The sequence below is a fragment of the Leptodactylus fuscus genome, chromosome 4, assembly GCF_031893055.1.
Source record: "Leptodactylus fuscus isolate aLepFus1 chromosome 4, aLepFus1.hap2, whole genome shotgun sequence".
Taxonomy (NCBI): Eukaryota; Metazoa; Chordata; class Amphibia; order Anura; family Leptodactylidae; genus Leptodactylus; species Leptodactylus fuscus.
Genome location: NC_134268.1, coordinates 217,412,367 through 217,435,714, shown reverse-complemented (window position 1 = coordinate 217,435,714; position 23,348 = coordinate 217,412,367). Strand labels below are relative to the sequence as shown.

Here is a 23,348-nt window from a genome sequence, read left to right as displayed (position 1 = left end):
TTATCCTGTATTATACTCCAGAGCTGCGCTCACTATTCTGCTGGTACAGTCACTGTGTACATACGTTACATTACTTATCCTGTATTATACTCCAGAGCTGCGCTCACTATTCTGCTGGTACAGTCACTGTGTACATACGTTACATTACTTATCCTGTATTATACTCCAGAGCTGCGCTCACTATTCTGCTGGTACAGTCACTGTGTACATACGTTACATTACTTATCCTGTATTATACTCCAGAGCTGCGCTCACTATTCTGCTGGTGCAGTCACTGTGTACATACATTACATTACTTATCCTGTATTATACTCCAAAGCTGCGCTCACTATTCTGCTGGTACAGTCACTGTGTACATATGTTACATTACTTATCCTGTATTATACTCCAGAGCTGCGCTCACTATTCTGCTGGTGCAGTCACTGTGTACATACATTACATTACTTATCCTGTATTATACTCCAGAGCTGTGCTCACTATTCTGCTGGTGCAGTCACTGTGTACATACATTACATTACTTATCCTGTATTATACTCCAGAGCTACACTCACTATTCTGCTGGTACAGTCACTGTGTACATACATTACATTACTTATCCTGTATTATACTCCAGAGCTGCGCTCACTATTCTGCTGGTACAGTCACTGTGTACATACGTTACATTACTTATCCTGTATTATACTCCAGAGCTGCGCTCACTATTCTGCTGGTACAGTAACTGTGTACATACATTACATTACTTATCCTGTATTATACTCCAGAGCTGCGCTCACTATTCTGCTGGTACAGTCACTGTGTACATACATTCCATTACTTATCCTGTATTATACTCCAGAGCTGCGCTCACTATTCTGCTGGTACAGTCACTGTGTACATACATTACATTACTTATCCTGTATTATACCCCAGAGCTGCACTCGCTATTCTGCTGGTACAGTCACTGTGTACATACATTACATTACTTATCCTGTATTATACTCCAGAGCTGCGCTCACTATTCTGCTGGTACAGTCACTGTGTACATACGTTACATTACTTATCCTGTATTATACTCCAGAGCTGCGCTCACTATTCTGCTGGTACAGTAACTGTGTACATACATTACATTACTTATCCTGTATTATACTCCAGAGCTGCGCTCACTATTCTGCTGGTGCAGTCACTGTGTACATACATTACATTACTTATCCTGTATTATACTCCAGAGCTGCACTCACTATTCTGCTGGTACAGTCACTGTGTACATACGTTACATTACTTATCCTGTATTATACTCCAGAGCTGCGCTCACTATTCTGCTGGTGCAGTCACTGTGTACATACATTACATTACTTATCCTGTATTATACTCCAGAGCTGTGCTCACTATTCTGCTGGTGCAGTCACTATGTACATACATTACATTACTTATCCTGTATTATACTCCAGAGCTACACTCACTATTCTGCTGGTACAGTCACTGTGTACATACATTACATTACTTATCCTGTATTATACTCCAGAGCTGCGCTCACTATTCTGCTGGTACAGTCACTGTGTACATACGTTACATTACTTATCCTGTATTATACTCCACAGCTGCGCTCACTATTCTGCTGGTACAGTAACTGTGTACATACATTACATTACTTATCCTGTATTATACTCCAGAGCTGCGCTCACTATTCTGCTGGTACAGTCACTGTGTACATACATTCCATTACTTATCCTGTATTATACTCCAGAGCTGCGCTCACTATTCTGCTGGTACAGTCACTGTGTACATACATTACATTACTTATCCTGTATTATACCCCAGAGCTGCACTCGCTATTCTGCTGGTACAGTCACTGTGTACATACATTACATTACTTATCCTGTATTATACTCCAGAGCTGTGCTCACTATTCTGCTGGTACAGTCACTGTGTACATACGTTACATTACTTATCCTGTATTATACTCCAGAGCTGCGCTCACTATTCTGCTGGTACAGTCACTGTGTACATACGTTACATTACTTATCCTGTATTATACTCCAGAGCTGCGCTCACTATTCTGCTGGTACAGTAACTGTGTACATACATTACATTACTTATCCTGTATTATACTCCAGAGCTGCGCTCACTATTCTGCTGGTACAGTCACTGTGTACATACGTTACATTACTTATCCTGTACTATACCCCAGAGCTGCACTCACTATTCTGCTGGTACAGTCACTGTGTACATATATTACATTACTTATCCTGTATTATACCCCAGAGCTGCACTCACTATTCTGCTGGTACAGTCACTGTGTACATATATTACATTACTTATCCTGTATTATACCCCAGAGCTGCGCTCACTATTCTGCTGGTGCAGTCACTGTGTACATACATTACATTACTTATCCTGTATTATACTCCAGAGCTGCGCTCACTATTCTGCTGGTACAGTCACTGTGTACATACGTTACATTACTTATCCTGTATTATACCCCAGAGCTGCACTCACTATTCTGCTGGTACAGTCACTGTGTACATATATTACATTACTTATCCTGTATTATACCCCAGAGCTGCACTCACTATTCTGCTGGTACAGTCACTGTGTACATATATTACATTACTTATCCTGTATTATACCCCAGAGCTGCGCTCACTATTCTGCTGGTGCAGTCACTGTGTACATACATTACATTACTTATCCTGTATTATACTCCAGAGCTGCGCTCACTATTCTGCTGGTACAGTAACTGTGTACATACATTACATTACTTATCCTGTATTATACTCCAGAGCTGCGCTCACTATTCTGCTGGTACAGTAACTGTGTACATACATTACATTACTTATCCTGTATTATACTCCAGAGCTGCGCTCACTATTCTGCTGGTACAGTCACTGTGTACATACGTTACATTACTTATCCTGTATTATACTCCAGAGCTGCGCTCACTATTCTGCTGGTGCAGTCACTGTGTACATACATTACATTACTTATCCTGTATTATACTCCAGAGCTGTGCTCACTATTCTGCTGGTGCAGTCACTGTGTACATACATTACATTACTTATCCTGTATTATACTCCAGAGCTACACTCACTATTCTGCTGGTACAGTCACTGTGTACATACATTACATTACTTATCCTGTATTATACTCCAGAGCTGCGCTCACTATTCTGCTGGTACAGTCACTGTGTACATACGTTACATTACTTATCCTGTATTATACTCCAGAGCTGCGCTCACTATTCTGCTGGTACAGTAACTGTGTACATACATTACATTACTTATCCTGTATTATACTCCAGAGCTGCGCTCACTATTCTGCTGGTACAGTCACTGTGTACATACATTCCATTACTTATCCTGTATTATACTCCAGAGCTGCGCTCACTATTCTGCTGGTACAGTCACTGTGTACATACATTACATTACTTATCCTGTATTATAGCCCAGAGCTGCACTCGCTATTCTGCTGGTACAGTCACTGTGTACATACATTACATTACTTATCCTGTATTATACTCCAGAGCTGCGCTCACTATTCTGCTGGTACAGTCACTGTGTACATACGTTACATTACTTATCCTGTATTATACTCCAGAGCTGCGCTCACTATTCTGCTGGTACAGTCACTGTGTACATACGTTACATTACTTATCCTGTATTATACTCCAGAGCTGCGCTCACTATTCTGCTGGTGCAGTCACTGTGTACATACATTACATTACTTATCCTGTATTATACTCCAGAGCTGCACTCACTATTCTGCTGGTACAGTCACTGTGTACATATGTTACATTACTTATCCTGTATTATACTCCAGAGCTGCGCTCACTATTCTGCTGGTGCAGTCACTGTGTACATACATTACATTACTTATCCTGTATTATACTCCAGAGCTGTGCTCACTATTCTGCTGGTGCAGTCACTGTGTACATACATTACATTACTTATCCTGTATTATACTCCAGAGCTACACTCACTATTCTGCTGGTACAGTCACTGTGTACATACATTACATTACTTATCCTGTATTATACTCCAGAGCTGCACTCACTATTCTGCTGGTACAGTCACTGTGTACATACGTTACATTACTTATCCTGTATTATACTCCAGAGCTGCGCTCACTATTCTGCTGGTACAGTAACTGTGTACATACATTACATTACTTATCCTGTATTATACTCCAGAGCTGCGCTCACTATTCTGCTGGTACAGTCACTGTGTACATACATTCCATTACTTATCCTGTATTATACCCCAGAGCTGCACTCGCTATTCTGCTGGTGCAGTCACTGTGTACATACATTACATTACTTATCCTGTATTATACTCCAGAGCTACGCTCACTATTCTGCTGGTACAGTCACTGTGTACATACATTACATTACTTATCCTGTATTATACTCCAGAGCTGCGCTCACTATTCTGCTGGTACAGTCACTGTGTACATATATTACATTACTTATCCTGTATTATACCCCAGAGCTGCGCTCACTATTCTGCTGGTACAGTCACTGTGTACATATATTACATTACTTATCCTGTATTATACCCCAGAGCTGCGCTCACTATTCTGCTGGTGCAGTCACTGTGTACATACATTACATTACTTATCCTGTATTATACTCCAGAGCTGCGCTCACTATTCTGCTGGTACAGTAACTGTGTACATACATTACATTACTTATCCTGTATTATACTCCAGAGCTGCGCTCACTATTCTGCTGGTACAGTAACTGTGTACATACATTACATTACTTATCCTGTATTATACTCCAGAGCTGCGCTCACTATTCTGCTGGTACAGTCACTGTGTACATACATTACATTACTTATCCTGTATTATACTCCAGAGCTGCGCTCACTATTCTGCTGGTACAGTCACTGTGTACATACATTACATTACTTATCCTGTATTATACTCCAGAGCTGCGCTCTCTATTCTGCTGGTGCAGTCACTGTGTACATACATTACATTACTTATCCTGTATTATACTCCAGAGCTGCGCTCACTATTCTGCTGGTGCAGTCACTGTGTACATACATTACATTACTTATCCTGTATTATACTCCAGAGCTGCGCTCACTATTCTGCTGGTGCAGTCACTGTGTACATATATTACATTACTTATCCTGTATTATACTCCAGAGCTGCGCTTACTATTCTGCTGGTACAGTCACTGTGTACATACATTACATTACTTATCCTGTATTATACTCCAGAGCTGCGCTTACTATTCTGCTGGTACAGTCACTGTGTACATACATTACATTACTTATCCTGTATTATACTCCAGAGCTGCGCTCACTATTCTGCTGGTACAGTCACTGTGTACATACATTACATTACTTATCCTGTATTATACTCCAGAGCTGCGCTCACTACTCTTCTGGTACAGTCACTGTGTACATACATTACATTACTTATCCTGTATTATACTCCAGAGCTGCGCTCACTATTCTGCTGGTGCAGTCACTGTGTACATACATTACATTACTTATCCCGTATTATACTCCAGAGCTGCGCTCACTATTCTGCTGGTACAGTCACTGTGTACATACATTACATTACTTATCCCGTATTATACTCCAGAGCTGCGCTCACTATTCTGCTGGTGCAGTCACTGTGTACATACATTACATTACTTATCCCGTATTATACTCCAGAGCTGCGCTCACTATTCTGCTGGTACAGTCACTGTGTACATACATTACATTACTTATCCCGTATTATACTCCAGAGCTGCGCTCACTATTCTGCTGGTACAGTCACTGTGTACATACATTACATTACTTATCCCGTATTATACTCCAGAGCTGCGCTCACTATTCTGCTGGTACAGTCACTGTGTACATACATTACATTACTTATCCCGTATTATACTCCAGAGCTGCGCTCACTATTCTGCTGGTACAGTCACTGTGTACATACATTACATTACTTATCCCGTATTATACTCCAGAGCTGCGCTCACTATTCTGCTGGTACAGTCACTGTGTACATACATTACATTACTTATCCCGTATTATACTCCAGAGCTGCGCTCACTATTCTGCTGGTACAGTCACTGTGTACATACATTACATTACTTATCCCGTATTATACTCCAGAGCTGCGCTCACTATTCTGCTGGTACAGTCACTGTGTACATACATTACATTACTTATCCCGTATTATACTCCAGAGCTGCGCTCACTATTCTGCTGGTACAGTCACTGTGTACATACATTACATTACTTATCCCGTATTATACTCCAGAGCTGCGCTCACTATTCTGCTGGTACAGTCACTGTGTACATACATTACATTACTTATCCTGTATTATACTCCAGAGCTCCGCTCACTATTCTGCTGGTACAGTCACTGTGTACATACATTACATTACTTATCCTGTATTATACTCCAGAGCTGCGCTCACTATTCTGCTGGTACAGTCACTGTGTACATACATTATATTACTGATCCTGAGTTACATCTTGTATTTGAGGCAGCTGCAGGATACAAGAGATTCTATAGCCTTAGAGCATGTGTAAAATAATCAAGATTCTAAATGCAGCTCTGGATGTGACTGGAGTATAAGATAACAGACTTACTTCGACTTTTCCAGATCCGTCATCGACCATGTTGTGCTGGGCGGCCATTTCTGGTGATTCGTGAAGTTTGGAGGCATCAAAGTCAACCTGCTGAATTTGAGCAATCCGTTCTGTGACATAGACTTTCCCAAAGCCGTCGCTCTGGTCCCGATCCTTCCAATCTTTGAAGAACTGTTTGAAGATTGGAGTCTCCCCTCCTTCTGGAATCACTTGGATCTAGAAGAAATGAGGGCAGGATCCATCAGTCAGGTCACTTAAAGGAACCTTCCATACACAAAGGTGTGGTGTAAAGCAGAGCTGCTTTATCTATGGAAGCTGAGATCTGGTGTGCTGTATCTTAGGGTAGTGTACAGATCCTTTGTTACCTCCCAGCCATCTTATTTTTTTGCAGGGTAATCTAAAAGGGACAGAGCTTATGTAAATACAATTGCAAGGGTCACCCCTGTCCTAGAGCATAAGGGTGTCATGAAGGGAGCCCCTGTATGAGCCAGGACAGAGACCTGTAGCTGCAACTGTTATGTGCTTGAGCACCATTCATATGAATGGCCAGCATGTAGTACTTCAGTTTGCCTGCAGTGGCCACTGTTGGGTAAATGTCTGGCCATAAAAGATTTCTCATAGAAAATCAGCTGTTCAGTAAGGGTGCTGGGCCCGTGCATTTAGCAGATCACTGTAGCGATCGCATTTCCATCAGGGTTGTCTCTAATACAGCAACCCCTTTAATTGGTAAATTAAAGTTCATTGTCCCTTTTAATCTCTTGCTATAGGAGTGTCAGTTGTACCAGGCCTGTACATGTGTCCGGGTGATCTGCTGGGTTTAGTGCTGAGCTTTACTGATGCTTCATGATGTCATATAGTGCCAGAGGGGCAGATTTTCAGCACATGCTGTGTGTTTGGGTGGAGTGATGATGATGGTAGCAGAAAGTACGGCCCCAGGGGCTGCAGCATCACATCTGGTGTGTTAATGGAGCTGTAATGTCATCAGATTAGCAGTGACTAATAAACATCTGCGGGTATACAGCACTAAACTGTGTAACTCTGCTGTTATATAAAGGAGGGAACATGACCCTACAAAATATACCCTATAAGCATATTAATATATAGTCTTATCTTCCCTGTAAATGATATAGGCACAGATAGTACTGCCTCCCTGTCTCTCCCTGTAACTGATGTAAGCACAGGTAGCACTGCCTCTTTGTCTCTCCTTGTACCGTAAATGATATAGGCACAGGTAGTATGCTTCTGTGTCTGTCCCTGTAAATTATATGGGCACAGTTAGTACTGCCTCCTTGTTTGTCCCTATAAATGATGTAGGTTCAGATAGTACTGCCTCTTTGTCTTTCCCTATAACTGATGTAAGCACATAAGTACTGCATCTTTGTATGTCTCTGTAAATGATATAGGCACAGATAGTACTGCCTCCCTGTCTGTTCCCTGTAAATGATGTAGGCACAGATAGTACTGCCTCCCTGTCTGTCCCTGTACATGATGTAGGCACACATAGCACTGCCTCCCTGTCTTTTCCTGTAAATGATGTAGGCCCAGATAGTACTGCCTCCCTGTCTGCCCCTGTAAATGATGTAGGCACAGATCACAGATAGTACTGCCTCCCTGTCTGTTCCCTGTAAATGATGTAGGCACAGATAGTACTGTCTCCTTGTCTGTTCCTGTAAGTGATGTATGCCCAGATAGTACTGCCTCCCTGTCTGTTCCTGTAAATTATGTAGGCACAGATAGTACTGCCTCCCTGTCTGTCCCTGGAACAGATGTAAGCACAGATAGTACTGCCTCCTTGTCTGTTCCTGTAAATGATGTAGGCACAGATAGTGCTACCTTCCTGTCTGTCCATGTAAATGATGTAGGCACAGATAGTACTGCCTTGCTGTCTGTTCATGTAAATGATTTAGGCACAGATAGTACTGCCTTCCTGTCTGTCCATGTAAATGATGTAGGCACAGATAGTACTGCCTTCCTGTCTGTCCCTGTAAGTGATGTAGGCACAGATAGTACTGCCTCCCTGTCTGTCCCTGTAAATGATGTAGGCACAGATAGTACTGCCTTGCTGTCTGTTCATGTAAATGATGTAGGCACAGATAGTACTGCCTTCCTGTCTGTCCATGTAAATGATGTAGGCACAGATAGTACTGCCTTCCTGTCTGTCCCTGTAAGTGATGTAGGCACAGATAGCACTGCCTCCCTGTCTGTCCCTGTAAGTGATGCAGGCACAGTTAGCACCGCCTCCCTGTCTCTTCCACTTAAGAAGGTACCATAGATAGAACTCATTTAGAACATGTATGTACCGTACCTCCTTGTAAATTTAGGACATAGGACTAAATGTAAGACCAACATGTGAAAAGTCAGATGTTGTAAATGTGATCCAGAGTGTTCAGAACAGAATTCCCAGACTTCTCCTGATCTTCTCCTTGAGGTGTGAGCTTTATGTGATATCCACAGTGTGGTCAATACTGAGGGCAGATGTGGAAAATTGTTCCTAGAAAGGTAATAACATTTCCCACCACTAGGTGGAGACAAATGACTCCTTACTTACAACTGTAAAATGCTGCAGTGTGTTTCATAATAGAGGTGAGACTTATAAAAGCGCTAAGTACCTGCGTATTCAGAGGATAATTCATCTGCTTTATGAAGTCCTCCGCCGTTTTCATGGCCGCCTTCCTCTCGTTCACATTGGCATTTTTACCTACGACAGCAAAATCATCAAGTGAGAAAACTAATAAATGTCTGAATGTGAATAAGAGGGAAATGCGCTGAAGATTATACCAGAAGCGCACAATAGTGAGACAGTCCCCATAGACGGTGCACAGAGATGGCGGTCATATTGTAGTCAGCCCCGGCCGGACATGTAACTGGCATGTTACTTCCTGAATACTGTGGTTAATGACCACTATGTGTGCTACTGTGGGAGTATATATATATATATATATATATATCCTACTAATATTATAAATGTGAAAGTTTGTGTGTTTGGATGTTTGTGAGTTTGGATGTTTGTTCCTCAATCACGCTAAAACGCCTGGACGGATTTGCGTGCAATTTTCCACAAACATAGTTTTCCCTCAGGATTGAGTCACAGGCTACTTTTGGTGCCACTAAACAACATGGCTTCCTAGCAGGAGACTCACAAAAGCAGGACTCCTAGCCCCAGCTATAGACTCCCACACACTGCCTGGCATTTCCTGCCTCAACCTGCCTGCACACTCCTTACTGTCTCCTCAGGAGTCGCCCTCACTCTACTCACTCACATTTACATATAGCTTTCCACTATACATACACAATACAACACATCACATTGTAATTACATGTATCTCCTATCACTGCTATATACAGTACCTGATACATATATACTCCTGTACACAGGCTGTATATACTATATAATTACATGTATTACCTATCACTGCTATATACAGTACCTGATACATATATACTCCTGTACACAGGCTGTATATACTATATAATTACATGTATCTCCTATCACTGCTATATACAGTACCTGAGACATATATACTCCTGTACACAGACTGTATATACTATATATTACATGTATCTCCTATCACTGCTATATACAGTGCCTGATACATATATACTCCTGTACACAGGCTGTATATACTATATAATTACATGTATTACCTATCACTGCTATATACAGTACCTGATACATATATAGTCCTGTACACAGGCTGTATATACTATATAATTACATGTATTACCTATCACTGCTATATACAGTACCTGATACATATATACTCCTGTACACAGACTGTATATACTATATATTACATGTATCTCCTATCACTGCTATATACAGTGCCTGATACATATATACTCCTGTACACAGACTGTATATACTATATATTACATGTATCTCCTATCACTGCTATATACAGTACCTGATACATATATACCCCTGTACACAGGCTGTATATACTATATAATTACATGTATCTCCTATCACTGCTATATACAGTACCTGATACATATATATTCCTGTACACAGGCTGTATATACTATATATTACATGTATTACCTATCACTGCTATATACAGTACCTGATACATATATACTCCTGTACACAGGCTGTATATACTATATATTACATGTATTACCTATCACTGCTATATACAGTGCCTGATACATATATACTCCTGTACACAGGCTGCATATACTATATATTACATGTATCTCCTATCACTGCTATATACAGTGCCTGATACATATATACTCCTGTACACAGGCTGTATACACTATATAATTACATGTATCTCCTATCACTGCTATATACAGTGCCTGATACATATATACCCCTGTACACAGGCTGTATATACTATATAATTACATGTATCTCCTATCACTGCTATATACAGTGCCTGATACATATATACCCCTGTACACAGGCTGTATATACTATATAATTACATGTATCTCCTATCACTGCTATATACAGTACCTGAGACATATATACTCCTGTACACAGACTGTATATACTATATATTACATGTATCTCTTATCACTGCTATATACAGTGCCTGATACATATATATTCCTGTACACAGGCTGTATATACTATATATTACATGTATTACCTATCACTGCTATATACAGTACCTGATACATATATACTCCTGTACACAGGCTGTATATACTATATATTACATGTATTACCTATCACTGCTATATACAGTGCCTGATACATATATACTCCTGTACACAGGCTGCATATACTATATATTACATGTATCTCCTATCACTGCTATATACAGTGCCTGATACATATATACTCCTGTACACAGGCTGTATATACTATATAATTACATGTATCTCCTATCACTGCTATATACAGTACCTGATACATATATACTCCTGTACACAGGCTGTATATACTATATAATTACATGTATTACCTATCACTGCTATATACAGTGCCTGATACATATATACTCCTGTACACAGGCTGTATATACTATATAATTACATGTATTACCTATCACTGCTATATACAGTGCCTGATACATATATACTCCTGTACACAGGCTGTATATACTATATAATTACATGTATCTCCTATCACTGCTATATACAGTACCTGATACATATATACTCCTGTACACAGGCTGTATATACTATATAATTACATGTATCTCCTATCACTGCTATATACAGTGCCTGATACATATATACTCCTGTACACAGGCTGTATATACTATATATTACATGTATTACCTATCACTGCTATATACAGTGCCTGATACATATATACTCCTGTACACAGGCTGCATATACTATATATTACATGTATTACCTATCACTGCTATATACAGTGCCTGATACATATATACTCCTGTACACAGGCTGCATATACTATATATTACATGTATTACCTATCACTGCTATATACAGTGCCTGATACATATATACTCCTGTACACAGGCTGTATATACTATATAAATACATGTATCTCCTATCACTGCTATATACAGTACCTGATACATATATACTCCTGTACACAGGCTGTATATACTATATAATTACATGTATCTCCTATCACTGCTATATACAGTGCCTGATACATATATACTCCTGTACACAGGCTGTATATACTATATAATTACATGTATCTCCTATCACTGCTATATACAGTACCTGATACATATATACTCCTGTACACAGGCTGTATATACTATATAATTACATGTATTACCTATCACTGCTATATACAGTGCCTGATACATATATAGTCCTGTACACAGGCTGTATATACTATATAATTACATGTATTACCTATCACTGCTATATACAGTGCCTGATACATATATACTCCTGTACACAGGCTGTATATACTATATAATTACATGTATCTCCTATCACTGCTATATACAGTACCTGATACATATATACTCCTGTACACAGGCTGTATATACTATATAATTACATGTATTACCTATCACTGCTATATACAGTGCCTGATACATATATACTCCTGTACACAGGCTGTATATACTATATAATTACATGTATTACCTATCACTGCTATATACAGTGCCTGATACATATATACTCCTGTACACAGGCTGTATATACTATATAATTACATGTATCTCCTATCACTGCTATATACAGTGCCTGATACATATATACTCCTGTACACAGGCTGTATATACTATATAATTACATGTATCTCCTATCACTGCTATATACAGTACCTGATACATATATACTCCTGTACACAGGCTGTATATACTATATAATTACATGTATTACCTATCACTGCTATATACAGTACCTGATACATATATACTCCTGTACACAGGCTGTATATACTATATAATTACATGTATCTCCTATCACTGCTATATACAGTGCCTGATACATATATACTCCTGTACACAGGCTGTATATACTATATATTACATGTATCTCCTATCACTGCTATATACAGTACCTGATACATATATACTTCTGTACACAGGCTGTATATACTATATAATTACATGTATTACCTATCACTGCTATATACAGTGCCTGATACATATATACTCCTGTACACTGGCTGTATATACTATATAATTACATGTATTACCTATCACTGCTATATACAGAGCCTGATACATATATACTCCTGTACACAGGCTGTATACACTATATAATTACATGTATCTCCTATCACTGCTATATACAGTGCCTGATTCATATATACTCCTGTACACAGGCTGTATATACTATATAATTACATGTATCTCCTATCACTGCTATATACAGTGCTGATACATATATACTCCTGTACACAGGCTGTATATACTATATAATTACATGTATTACCTATCACTGCTATATACAGTACCTGATACATATATACTCCTGTACACAGGCTGTATATACTATATAATTACATGTATCTCCTATCACTGCTATATACAGTGCCTGATACATATATACCCCTGTACACAGGCTGTATATACTATATAATTACATGTATCTCCTATCACTGCTATATACAGTGCCTGATACATATATACCCCTGTACACAGGCTGTATATACTATATAATTACATGTATCTCCTATCACTGCTATATACAGAGCCTGATACATATATACTCCTGTACACTGGCTGTATATACTATATAAATACATGTATTACCTATCACTGCTATATACAGAGCCTGATACATATATACTCCTGTACACAGGCTGTATATACTATATAATTACATGTATCTCCTATCACTGCTATATACAGTGCCTGATACATATATACTCCTGTACACAGGCTGTATATACTATATAATTACATGTATCTCCTATCACTGCTATATACAGTGCTGATACATATATACTCCTGTACACAGGCTGTATATACTATATAATTACATGTATCTCCTATCACTGCTATATACAGTGCCTGATACATATATACTCCTGTACACAGGCTGTATATACTATATAATTACATGTATCTCCTATCACTGCTATATACAGTGCCTGATACATATATACCCCTGTACACAGGCTGTATATACTATATAATTACATGTATCTCCTATCACTGCTATATACAGTGCCTGATACATATATACCCCTGTACACAGGCTGTATATACTATATAATTACATGTATCTCCTATCACTGCTATATACAGTACCTGATACATATATACCCCTGTACACAGGCTGTATATACTATATAATTACATGTATCTCCTATCACTGCTATATACAGTACCTGATACATATATACTCCTGTACACAGGCTGTATATACTATATAATTACATGTATCTCCTATCACTGCTATATACAGTGCTGATACATATATACTCCTGTACACAGGCTGTATATATTATATAATTACATGTATCTCCTATCACTGCTATATACAGAGCCTGATACATATATACCCCTGTACACAGGCTGTATATACTATATAATTACATGTATCTCCTATCACTGCTATATACAGTGCCTGATACATATATACTCCTGTACACAGGCTGTATAACACATCACATTGTCTGTATCACAACATACACAATATAACACATCAAATCACATTTGCTAGCCCACCAAACTTTTTAAAGCACTTTTACAGTTTCACACGTCTGTGTCCGCCCAATTCTCAAATCACCGCAGACGAAGTCGCGGGTACCAGCTAGTATATATATATACGGTATATAGGTAGTAAGTGAGAAAAGCTTGTAACATTAATTTATAGCAGTATTATAGTAGTTATATTCATGTACATAGGAGGTAGTATTATAGTAGTTATATTCTTGTACATAGGAGTAGTATTATAGTAGTTATATTCTTGTACATAGGAGCAGTATTATAGTAGTTATATTCTTATACATAGGAGGTAGTATTATAGTAGTTATATTCTTGTACATATGAGCAGTATTATAGTAGTTATATTCTTGTACATAGGAGGTAGTATTATAGTAGTTATATTCTTATACATAGGAGGTAGTATTATAGTAGTTATATTCTTGTACATAGGAGGTAATATTATAGTAGTTATATTCTTGTACATAGGAGTAGTATTATAGTAGTTATATTCTTGTACATAGGAGTAGTATTATAGTAGTTATATTCTTGTATATAGGAGTAGTATTATAGTAGTTATATTCTTGTACATAGGAGTAGTATTATAGTAGTTATATTCTTGTACATAGGAGCAGTATTATAGTAGTTATATTCTTGTACATAGGAGTAGTATTATAGTAGTTATATTCTTGTACATAGGAGCAGTATTATAGTAGTTATATTCTTGTACATAGGAGTAGTATTATAGTAGTTATATTCTTGTACATAGGAGTAGTATTATAGTAGTTATATTCTTGTACATAGGAGTAGTATTATAGTAGTTATATTCTTGTACATAGGAGCAGTATTATAGTAGTTATATTCTTGTACATAGGAGGTAGTATTATAGTAGTTATATTCTTGTACATAGGAGCAGTATTATAGTAGTTATATTCTTGTACATAGGAGCAGTATTATAGTAGTTGTATTCTTGTACATAAGAGGTAGTATTATAGTAGTTATATTCTTGTACATAGGAGTAGTATTATAGTAGTTATATTCTTGTACATAGGAGCAGTATTATAGTAGTTATATTCTTGTACATAAGAGGTAGTACTATAGTAGTTATATTCTTGTACATAGAAGGTAGTATTATAGTAGTTATATTCTTATACATAGGAGTAGCATTATAGTAGTTATATTCTTGTACATAGGAGTAGTATTATAGTAGTTATATTCTTGTACATAGGAGCAGTATTATAGTAGTTATATTCTTGTACATAGGAGTAGTATTATAGTAGTTATATTCTTGTACATAGGAGTAGTATTATAGTAGTTATATTCTTGTACATAGGAGCAGTATTATAGTAGTTATATTCTTGTACATAAGAGGTAGTACTATAGTAGTTATATTCTTGTACATAGAAGGTAGTATTATAGTAGTTATATTCTTATACATAGGAGTAGTATTATAGTAGTTATATTCTTGTACATAGGAGTAGTATTATAGTAGTTATATTCTTGTACATAGGAGCAGTATTATAGTAGTTATATTCTTGTACATAGGAGTAGTATTATAGTAGTTATATTCTTGTACATAGGAGTAGTATTATAGTAGTTATATTCTTGTACATAGGAGGTAGTATTATAGTAGTTATATTCTTGTACATAGGAGCAGTATTATAGTAGTTATATTCTTGTACATAGGAGGTAGTATTATAGTAGTTATATTCTTGTACATAGGAGGTAGTATTATAGTAGTTATATTCTTGTACATAGGAGCAGTATTATAGTAGTTATATTCTTGTACATAGGAGTAGTATTATAGTAGTTATATTCTTGTACATAGGAGGTAGTACTATAGTAGTTATATTCTTGTACATAGAAGGTAGTATTATAGTAGTTATATTCTTATACATAGGAGAAGTATTATAGTAGTTATATTCTTGTACATAGGAGCAGTATTATAGTAGTTATATTCTTGTACATAAAAGCAGTATTATAGTAGTTATATTCTTGTACATAGGAGTAGTATTATAGTAGTTATATTCTTGTACATAGGAGCAGTATTATAGTAGTTATATTCTTGTACATAGGAGGTAGTATTATAGTATTTATATTCTTGTACATAGGAGGTAGTATTATAGTAGTTATATTCTTGTACATAGGAGTAGTATTATAGTAGTTATATTCTTGTACATAGGAGCAGTATTATAGTAGTTATATTCTTGTACATAGGAGGTAGTATTATAGTAGTTATATTCTTGTATATAGGAGTAGTATTATAGTAGTTATATTCTTGTACATAGGAGTAGTATTATAGTAGTTATATTCTTGTACATAGGAGGTAGTATTATAGTAGTTATATTCTTGTACATAGGAGTAGTATTATAGTAGTTGTATTCTTGTACATAGGAGCAGTATTATAGTAGTTATATTCTTGTACATAGGAGGTAGTATTATAGTAGTTATATTCTTATACATAGGAGCAGTATTATAGTAGTTATATTCTTGTACATAGGAGCAGTATTATAGTAGTTATATTCTTGTACATAGGAGCAGTATTATAGTAGTTATATTCTTGTACATAGAAGTAGTATTATAGTAGTTATATTCTTGTACATAGGAGCAGTATTATAGTAGTTATATTCTTGTACATAAAAGCAGTATTATAGTAGTTATATTCTTGTACATAGGAGTAGTATTATAGTAGTTATATTCTTGTATATAGGAGCAGTATTATAGTAGTTATATTCTTGTACATAGGAGCAGTATTATAGTAGTTATATTCTTGTACATAGGAGTAGTATTATAGTAGTTATATTCTTGTACATAAAAGCAGTATTATAGTAGTTATATTCTTGTACATAGGAGTAGTATTATAGTAGTTATATTCTTGTACATAGGGGGTAGTATTATAGTAGTTATATTCTTGTACATAGGAGCAGTATTATAGTAGTTATATTCTTGTACATAGGAGGTAGTATTATAGTAGTTATATTCTTGTACATAGGGGGCAGTATTATAGTAGTTATATTCTTGTACATAAAAGCAGTATTATAGTAGTTATATTCTTGTACATAGGAGTAGTATTATAGTAGTTATATTCTTGTACATAGGGGGTAGTATTATAGTAGTTATATTCTTGTACATAGGAGTAGTATTATAGTAGTTATATTCTTGTACATAGGGGGTAGTATTATAGTAGTTATATTCTTGTACATAGGAGCAGTATTATAGTAGTTATATTCTTGTACATAGGAGGTAGTATTATAGTAGTTATATTCTTGTATATAGGAGCAGTATTATAGTAGTTATATTCTTGTACATAGGAGCAGTATTATAGTAGTTATATTCTTGTACATAGGAGTAGTATTATAGTAGTTACATTCCTGTATATATGGGCAGTATTATACTAGTTATATTCCTGTATATATGGGCAGTATTATAGTAGTTATATTCCTGTATATATGGGCAGTATTATACTAGTTATATTCCTGTATATATGGGCAGTATTATAGTAGTTATATCCCTGTATATATGGGCAGTATTATACTAGTTATATTCCTGTATATATGGGCAGTATTATACTAGTTATATTCCTGTATATATGGGCAGTATTATACTAGTTATATTCCTGTATATATGGGCAGTATTACAGTAGTTACTATATACTTTCTCTCCTATCTGATATGACCAGTTCTCAGACTCTTTGCTATAGATAACATCACAGTTGTCTTCAGTTTCTTCCAGATATCTGTAGTCTCTGAGTTTTTTATATGCCGCCATTCTGTATCTCCTCGTTGGTCTATCCTCTGTATTCTTATTCTATGATGTGACGCTCCTTATGACTGAGGTGTTTTGTTGTGATTACATCTTTGCACCCATAGTAAGAATTTGGTGTAACCTTAGAGGAGAACACTTTATGATTCGATCGCGGCCATTAACACAATCAGGAATCTGACCTTTCCATACAAAGATCTTTTTGTCGGCGGAGTGGTCCAGGATGAAGCATTCCTCGGAGATCAGCATGGCCTGGCAGAAGGGATTTTCTTGTGAAATGACCGAGACCTTCATGGACCCACTGGCATCAGACACCTAGAATAAGCAGTGAGAAGCAGAATTTAAAGGGACAGTCCATGTGAAGGTGTCTTATAACAGAGCAACATCACAAGAGGACTTCAGTCCATCCTTCTATTGACCAGTCTCAACACAGCTTGAAATGGCTGCCACCAGAGAACAATAGACAGCATTTATTTGCATAGTAAATAACAGATCACAGACTCCGGGTTTCCTGTCTCTTTAAATATTTGGGCAGCGATGACAGGAAAGGGCTCGGGTTATATGAGACTGCAATGTTTGTTTCCACGCACCGCCATGCAAAATATCTCCCCCATGTGTACCCAGCTAGCATCATAGCAATGCCAATTCTTAGTTATATCCTGTGCGGGGAAAGCTGGGTGATAACCACCAACATGGCTGATATTATCACTGTTATAACGTTCTTCACCCAGCTTCCCTAGAACCCCGAATGTCAAATCTTTCCAGCTGTGTATGGATAAAAGAGCTGCGAATACTTTGCAGCATACTATGACTGATTTGGTGCATTGGAGTCTGGGAAAGCTGGGTGACATGCAATATGACTACGGTTACCAGTCTTATAAGTGACATCACCCAGCTTTTCAAGAATCTAGATGACAAATTGGTGTTGCTGTGCAGTGAGTAATAGATATTTTATAGCATAATAAGACAGATTGGTGCGCTGACATCTGGGAAAGCTGGGTGACATACCATATAATCACTACTGACAATGTGATAATGCTTGCCACCCAGCTTTCCTAGATTCCAAGTAACAAATCTCTAGCTGCATTGGGGAAAACAGCTTTTTTGCAGCGTAATATGGAATCTTGGAAAGCTGGGTGACATCCAATATGACCTTTATTGTAATACTTATCACCCCGCTTTCCTAGATTGTAAGTGAGTAGTGCCAAAAGAGTGACAGGTATATTGCTACATAATAGAGAAGATTTGGTGCCCTGGAATCTAGGAAAGCTGGGTGACAGCCAATATGACCAGTATTACCAATATTATAATTCTTTTCACCCAGCTTTCCAGACCCCCGAGTATAATAATCGGAGCCCCAGGGGAGGTGAGGGAACATAATACACAGTGTTACTCACCTCTCCGGGATCCGATGTTACTCCTAGAAGGCTTCGGGCCTGTATGGTAATGTACCAGACGTCACGTGGTCTGGGATATTACCATATAGGCCCGAAGCCTGTTCTAGCAGTACCATATAGGCCTGAAGCCTGTGTTAGTAGTAATAGCCTGTTACTGCTAGCACAGGCTTTGGGCCTGTATGGTAATATACCAGACCAGGTGACGTCTGGGCATTACCATATAGGCCCAAAGCCTGTGCTAGCAGTACCATATAGGCCTGAAGCCTGTGTTAGTAGTAATAGCCTGTTACTGCTAGCACAGGCCCGAAGCCTGCTAGGAGTAACATCGGATCCCGGAGAGGTGATTAAATGATAGATCATGGGTGTGCAACTGTGGGGCATAATAGAGCTTGAAGGGTCCACTGTGGCCCCTGTAACCTCTAATATGCCCCACAGCAGCCCCGCTGCAACCTCTATTATGCCCCACAGTCTATTGTGCCACTGTGGGGCATAATATAGGCTGCAGGGGCCGGTGTGGGATATATATATATATATATATATATATATATATATGGGTTGAGTGTGTAGAGAAGTGAGGAGTCAAAGATGTCAGTGTTTCAAACTTTGCAGAGTCAAGTGACAGCTGGAAGAAGTGGTCATGGTGGTCCAAAGGTAAGAGACGCGAAACGTGGGGAGACGTCTCCTGTGAGTATTACTGCACAAAATATTACTGCATTGTATTTATTGTAATGTTACCGCTAGCACCCCCAACAGTCCTCCCCTCCCCAGCTATCTGAGGCGGATGATCAAAAGATGAACACCCCCCACACATACACTCAATACGGGGGGCGTCTTTTGATCGTCCGCCTCAGGCAGCAGTGAGGCTCGGTTCACCGCCTATATGATAACTGTTGCTACTGCTATAATGCTCATCACCCATCTTTTCTAAAATCAAGTGGGACACCTGCCTATCTTTATAGTGACCGAGGTGTAACATATAGGTTGATCCATTGGTATCTGTGGAAGCAGGGTAATGGCTGACATGTTAGCACTCAGCTTTCCCAGCAGCAGACATAACTAGAGATAATAGATTTGTCCTAAATAATAGAATTAAATAAAGTTGATACATTTCTTTTTTTGTGTGTGTTCCTCATCATGTGCAAGACCTCTGCTTGCTGTCAGCTGTTCTGTTTGTATCGGCTCAGATCCTTTCTGTGCTTCCTGATAGTTCTTACCCCCTGATACATTGTAACAATATAATCTGCACCTCTTTATGTACCCAATAGTCTTCCCATTCACTGACAAGCAGCAGAGATCTTGTAGATGATGAAGAAATGAGACACAAGGTCTATTAGAAAGTTGTGGCTGTGTATTAGAGCGCACCGCCCCTTTAAGGCTGCCTTGTTTGCCCCTTGGGGTATCTTCTTCCTGCTTCTCCAGAAGGTCGGGGATATATGACATGATATAATAAGCCGGCTGTTTACTCAGCTCTTTCCTCTACAAGAAATAAACATGTAACATGATTTGCGTGACAAGGCTCCGATCCAGGAAACATCTCCGCTCCTGGGAAAGCTGGGTTATCCGGACAGCCAGAGACTCCCAGGGAGCCCTGCCAAATCGCTCCTTTCCCATCTTACTGCCCCTCAGTCTCGGATTGACCCCCATTATGTCCCCTACCCCAGTTATGAAGATCCTTGGGATATACCATAGCGTTAATAGATCTTAGCTCCATCAGTTTCTGGGAAAGCTGGGTGACAATCAATGTGTTAGTTATATCACCTCTGGGAAAGTTGGGTGTCAACCAATATATAACATCTATCTGGTTCTTGGAAAGCTGTGTGACAGCCTATAAAACACATCAGAGTTTGTGGAAGTTGTGTGATCACCAATAAATGATCAGATTCCAGGAAAGCTGGGTGACAACTGATATGTTAGTTACATCAGTATTTGGGAAAGTTGGGTGACTATCAATATCTTAGTTATATAAGGTACTGGGAAAGCTGGGTAATACATCCAATATGTCAGTAACAAAAGCTTCCCCGTTGCCAACACCTGCTCCTATTTAGGGATAATGAGGGTTGTGTTGGTTTTTTTTAATCCAAAGTATGAAGACTTTTCTGTTTTATTGAAGATTTCTTCCAAGGAATTCATTTCCCGTGGAAAAAAATTAGAATTCTGAGTAATTTCTACTTTATTTTTGTTGCATCGCCCCAAGTAAAGAACACCAGGACACTAAGACAGGGGCCCTTTAATTCAGCTCTATAACATGCCCATATAAGGAAGCATTGTTCCCGCCCATGAGTAATCTCGATGCCTCTGATTGGTCAGTGGACACTCTAGTAGAGTGGGACCTCCCAGGGAACCCTGAACCAATGGCATAATGGGGCACGGTAGTACATAAGTGTGTAAAGCCTGGTGTAGGTCACGCCCCCTTCTTAAAGGGCCATTCCATGTGGTGAGCTAGTGAAATAGTAGAGTAGTTCCATTTAAACAAGATCGGTGGCAGATTGAAGGCCACAGAGCAGCCTCTTATTGGTGGACTAGGGACTGCTGTTCGCCATGTACCCCAATGTTACTTGTTACACCCCCCCAATCACCATCTTACCATATAGAGTTTGGCCATCTTCCTGTTGCTAACATCTGCAACCTCATCATTGTCGTCCCCATCTGGGAGCTTCGGCTTCTTACCCAAAACCTAAAAAAAAAAATCACAAAAACATCACAAACTGTTATTAGATAATATCACCCGATGGTCCTCCACTTGTTCCTCTTCACAAAGGCCCGCGCCATAGATACGTATATGATGTGAAACAGAAGTCGGACATGTTTAGGCCGCTGCAACGAGGCCCACAGGGAGAAGGGGCAACGAAAATGGCTACAGCAGTTACCAGCAGTCTCCACTGAATACAGATGGTCACCGGTGATAGCTGTATAAATCCACATGCAGTTAGCTCCCCCTAGTGGTGATGACAGGTCACGGGAATTTTATCAGTTCACTGAATGCATGTGCAATGAGAATTTTGGAGCTGTGCATGCAAAACTCATCTCAAGAAAGTTTATAGGGTTAAAAAAGTAGGGGGATGGTCCTCCCACCCTTGATAAACTGAGTAAGGGGGCTTAAAGGGGATAATTCACCACCTCCACTGACTTCAACTCTATGCATCCTTAAATAAGGATCGGTCCGCTGATCCCGGTACAGTTGAAATTTTTTCTGTACCCCCCACCCTTCATGAGAAATGAGAGCTGATAGCTTCAGCATCCAATTTGTGGGCGGTCCCGGAATGAGGAAGATAGTCTGGGGCTGCCCATCTGGCAGAAGGGAACCTAACAAGTATATCAGGTGCTGAAATGATTGCTCAGGAATGGTGGGGGCTAGAGAAAGAATTCCAACTGTATCAGAATCAGCGAAGCAGCAGCTATTAAAGGTTGGAGTTGGAGTTGGGGAATATGGTGAAAGGTCACCTTTAAGCCCAGTAGATTATAACCCCTCTCTTGTCAGTGTGAATCAGCACTTTTTGCTCACTTTAATCTACAAAAAGTCACCACTAGGTGGAGCTCTGTACATGCAGCTCCCATGGACTTCAATGGTA

The 23,348-nt window shown here is 38.5% G+C and overlaps 1 protein-coding gene across 1 annotated transcript in view; it reads right to left on the bottom strand.

Moving 5' to 3' along the window:
• The window catches only part of SCIN (scinderin), a 114,196-nt gene that overhangs the window by 24,289 nt on the left and 66,559 nt on the right, over positions 1-23,348 (bottom strand). The window contains exons 5-8 of the mRNA XM_075271808.1: positions 22,364-22,453; positions 18,565-18,697; positions 9,182-9,270; positions 6,573-6,788 (exon numbers count right to left, since the gene is read on the bottom strand). Of these exons, the coding sequence (XP_075127909.1) occupies positions 6,573-6,788; positions 9,182-9,270; positions 18,565-18,697; positions 22,364-22,453 (528 nt within the window). The remainder of the gene's footprint in view (positions 1-6,572; positions 6,789-9,181; positions 9,271-18,564; positions 18,698-22,363; positions 22,454-23,348) is intronic.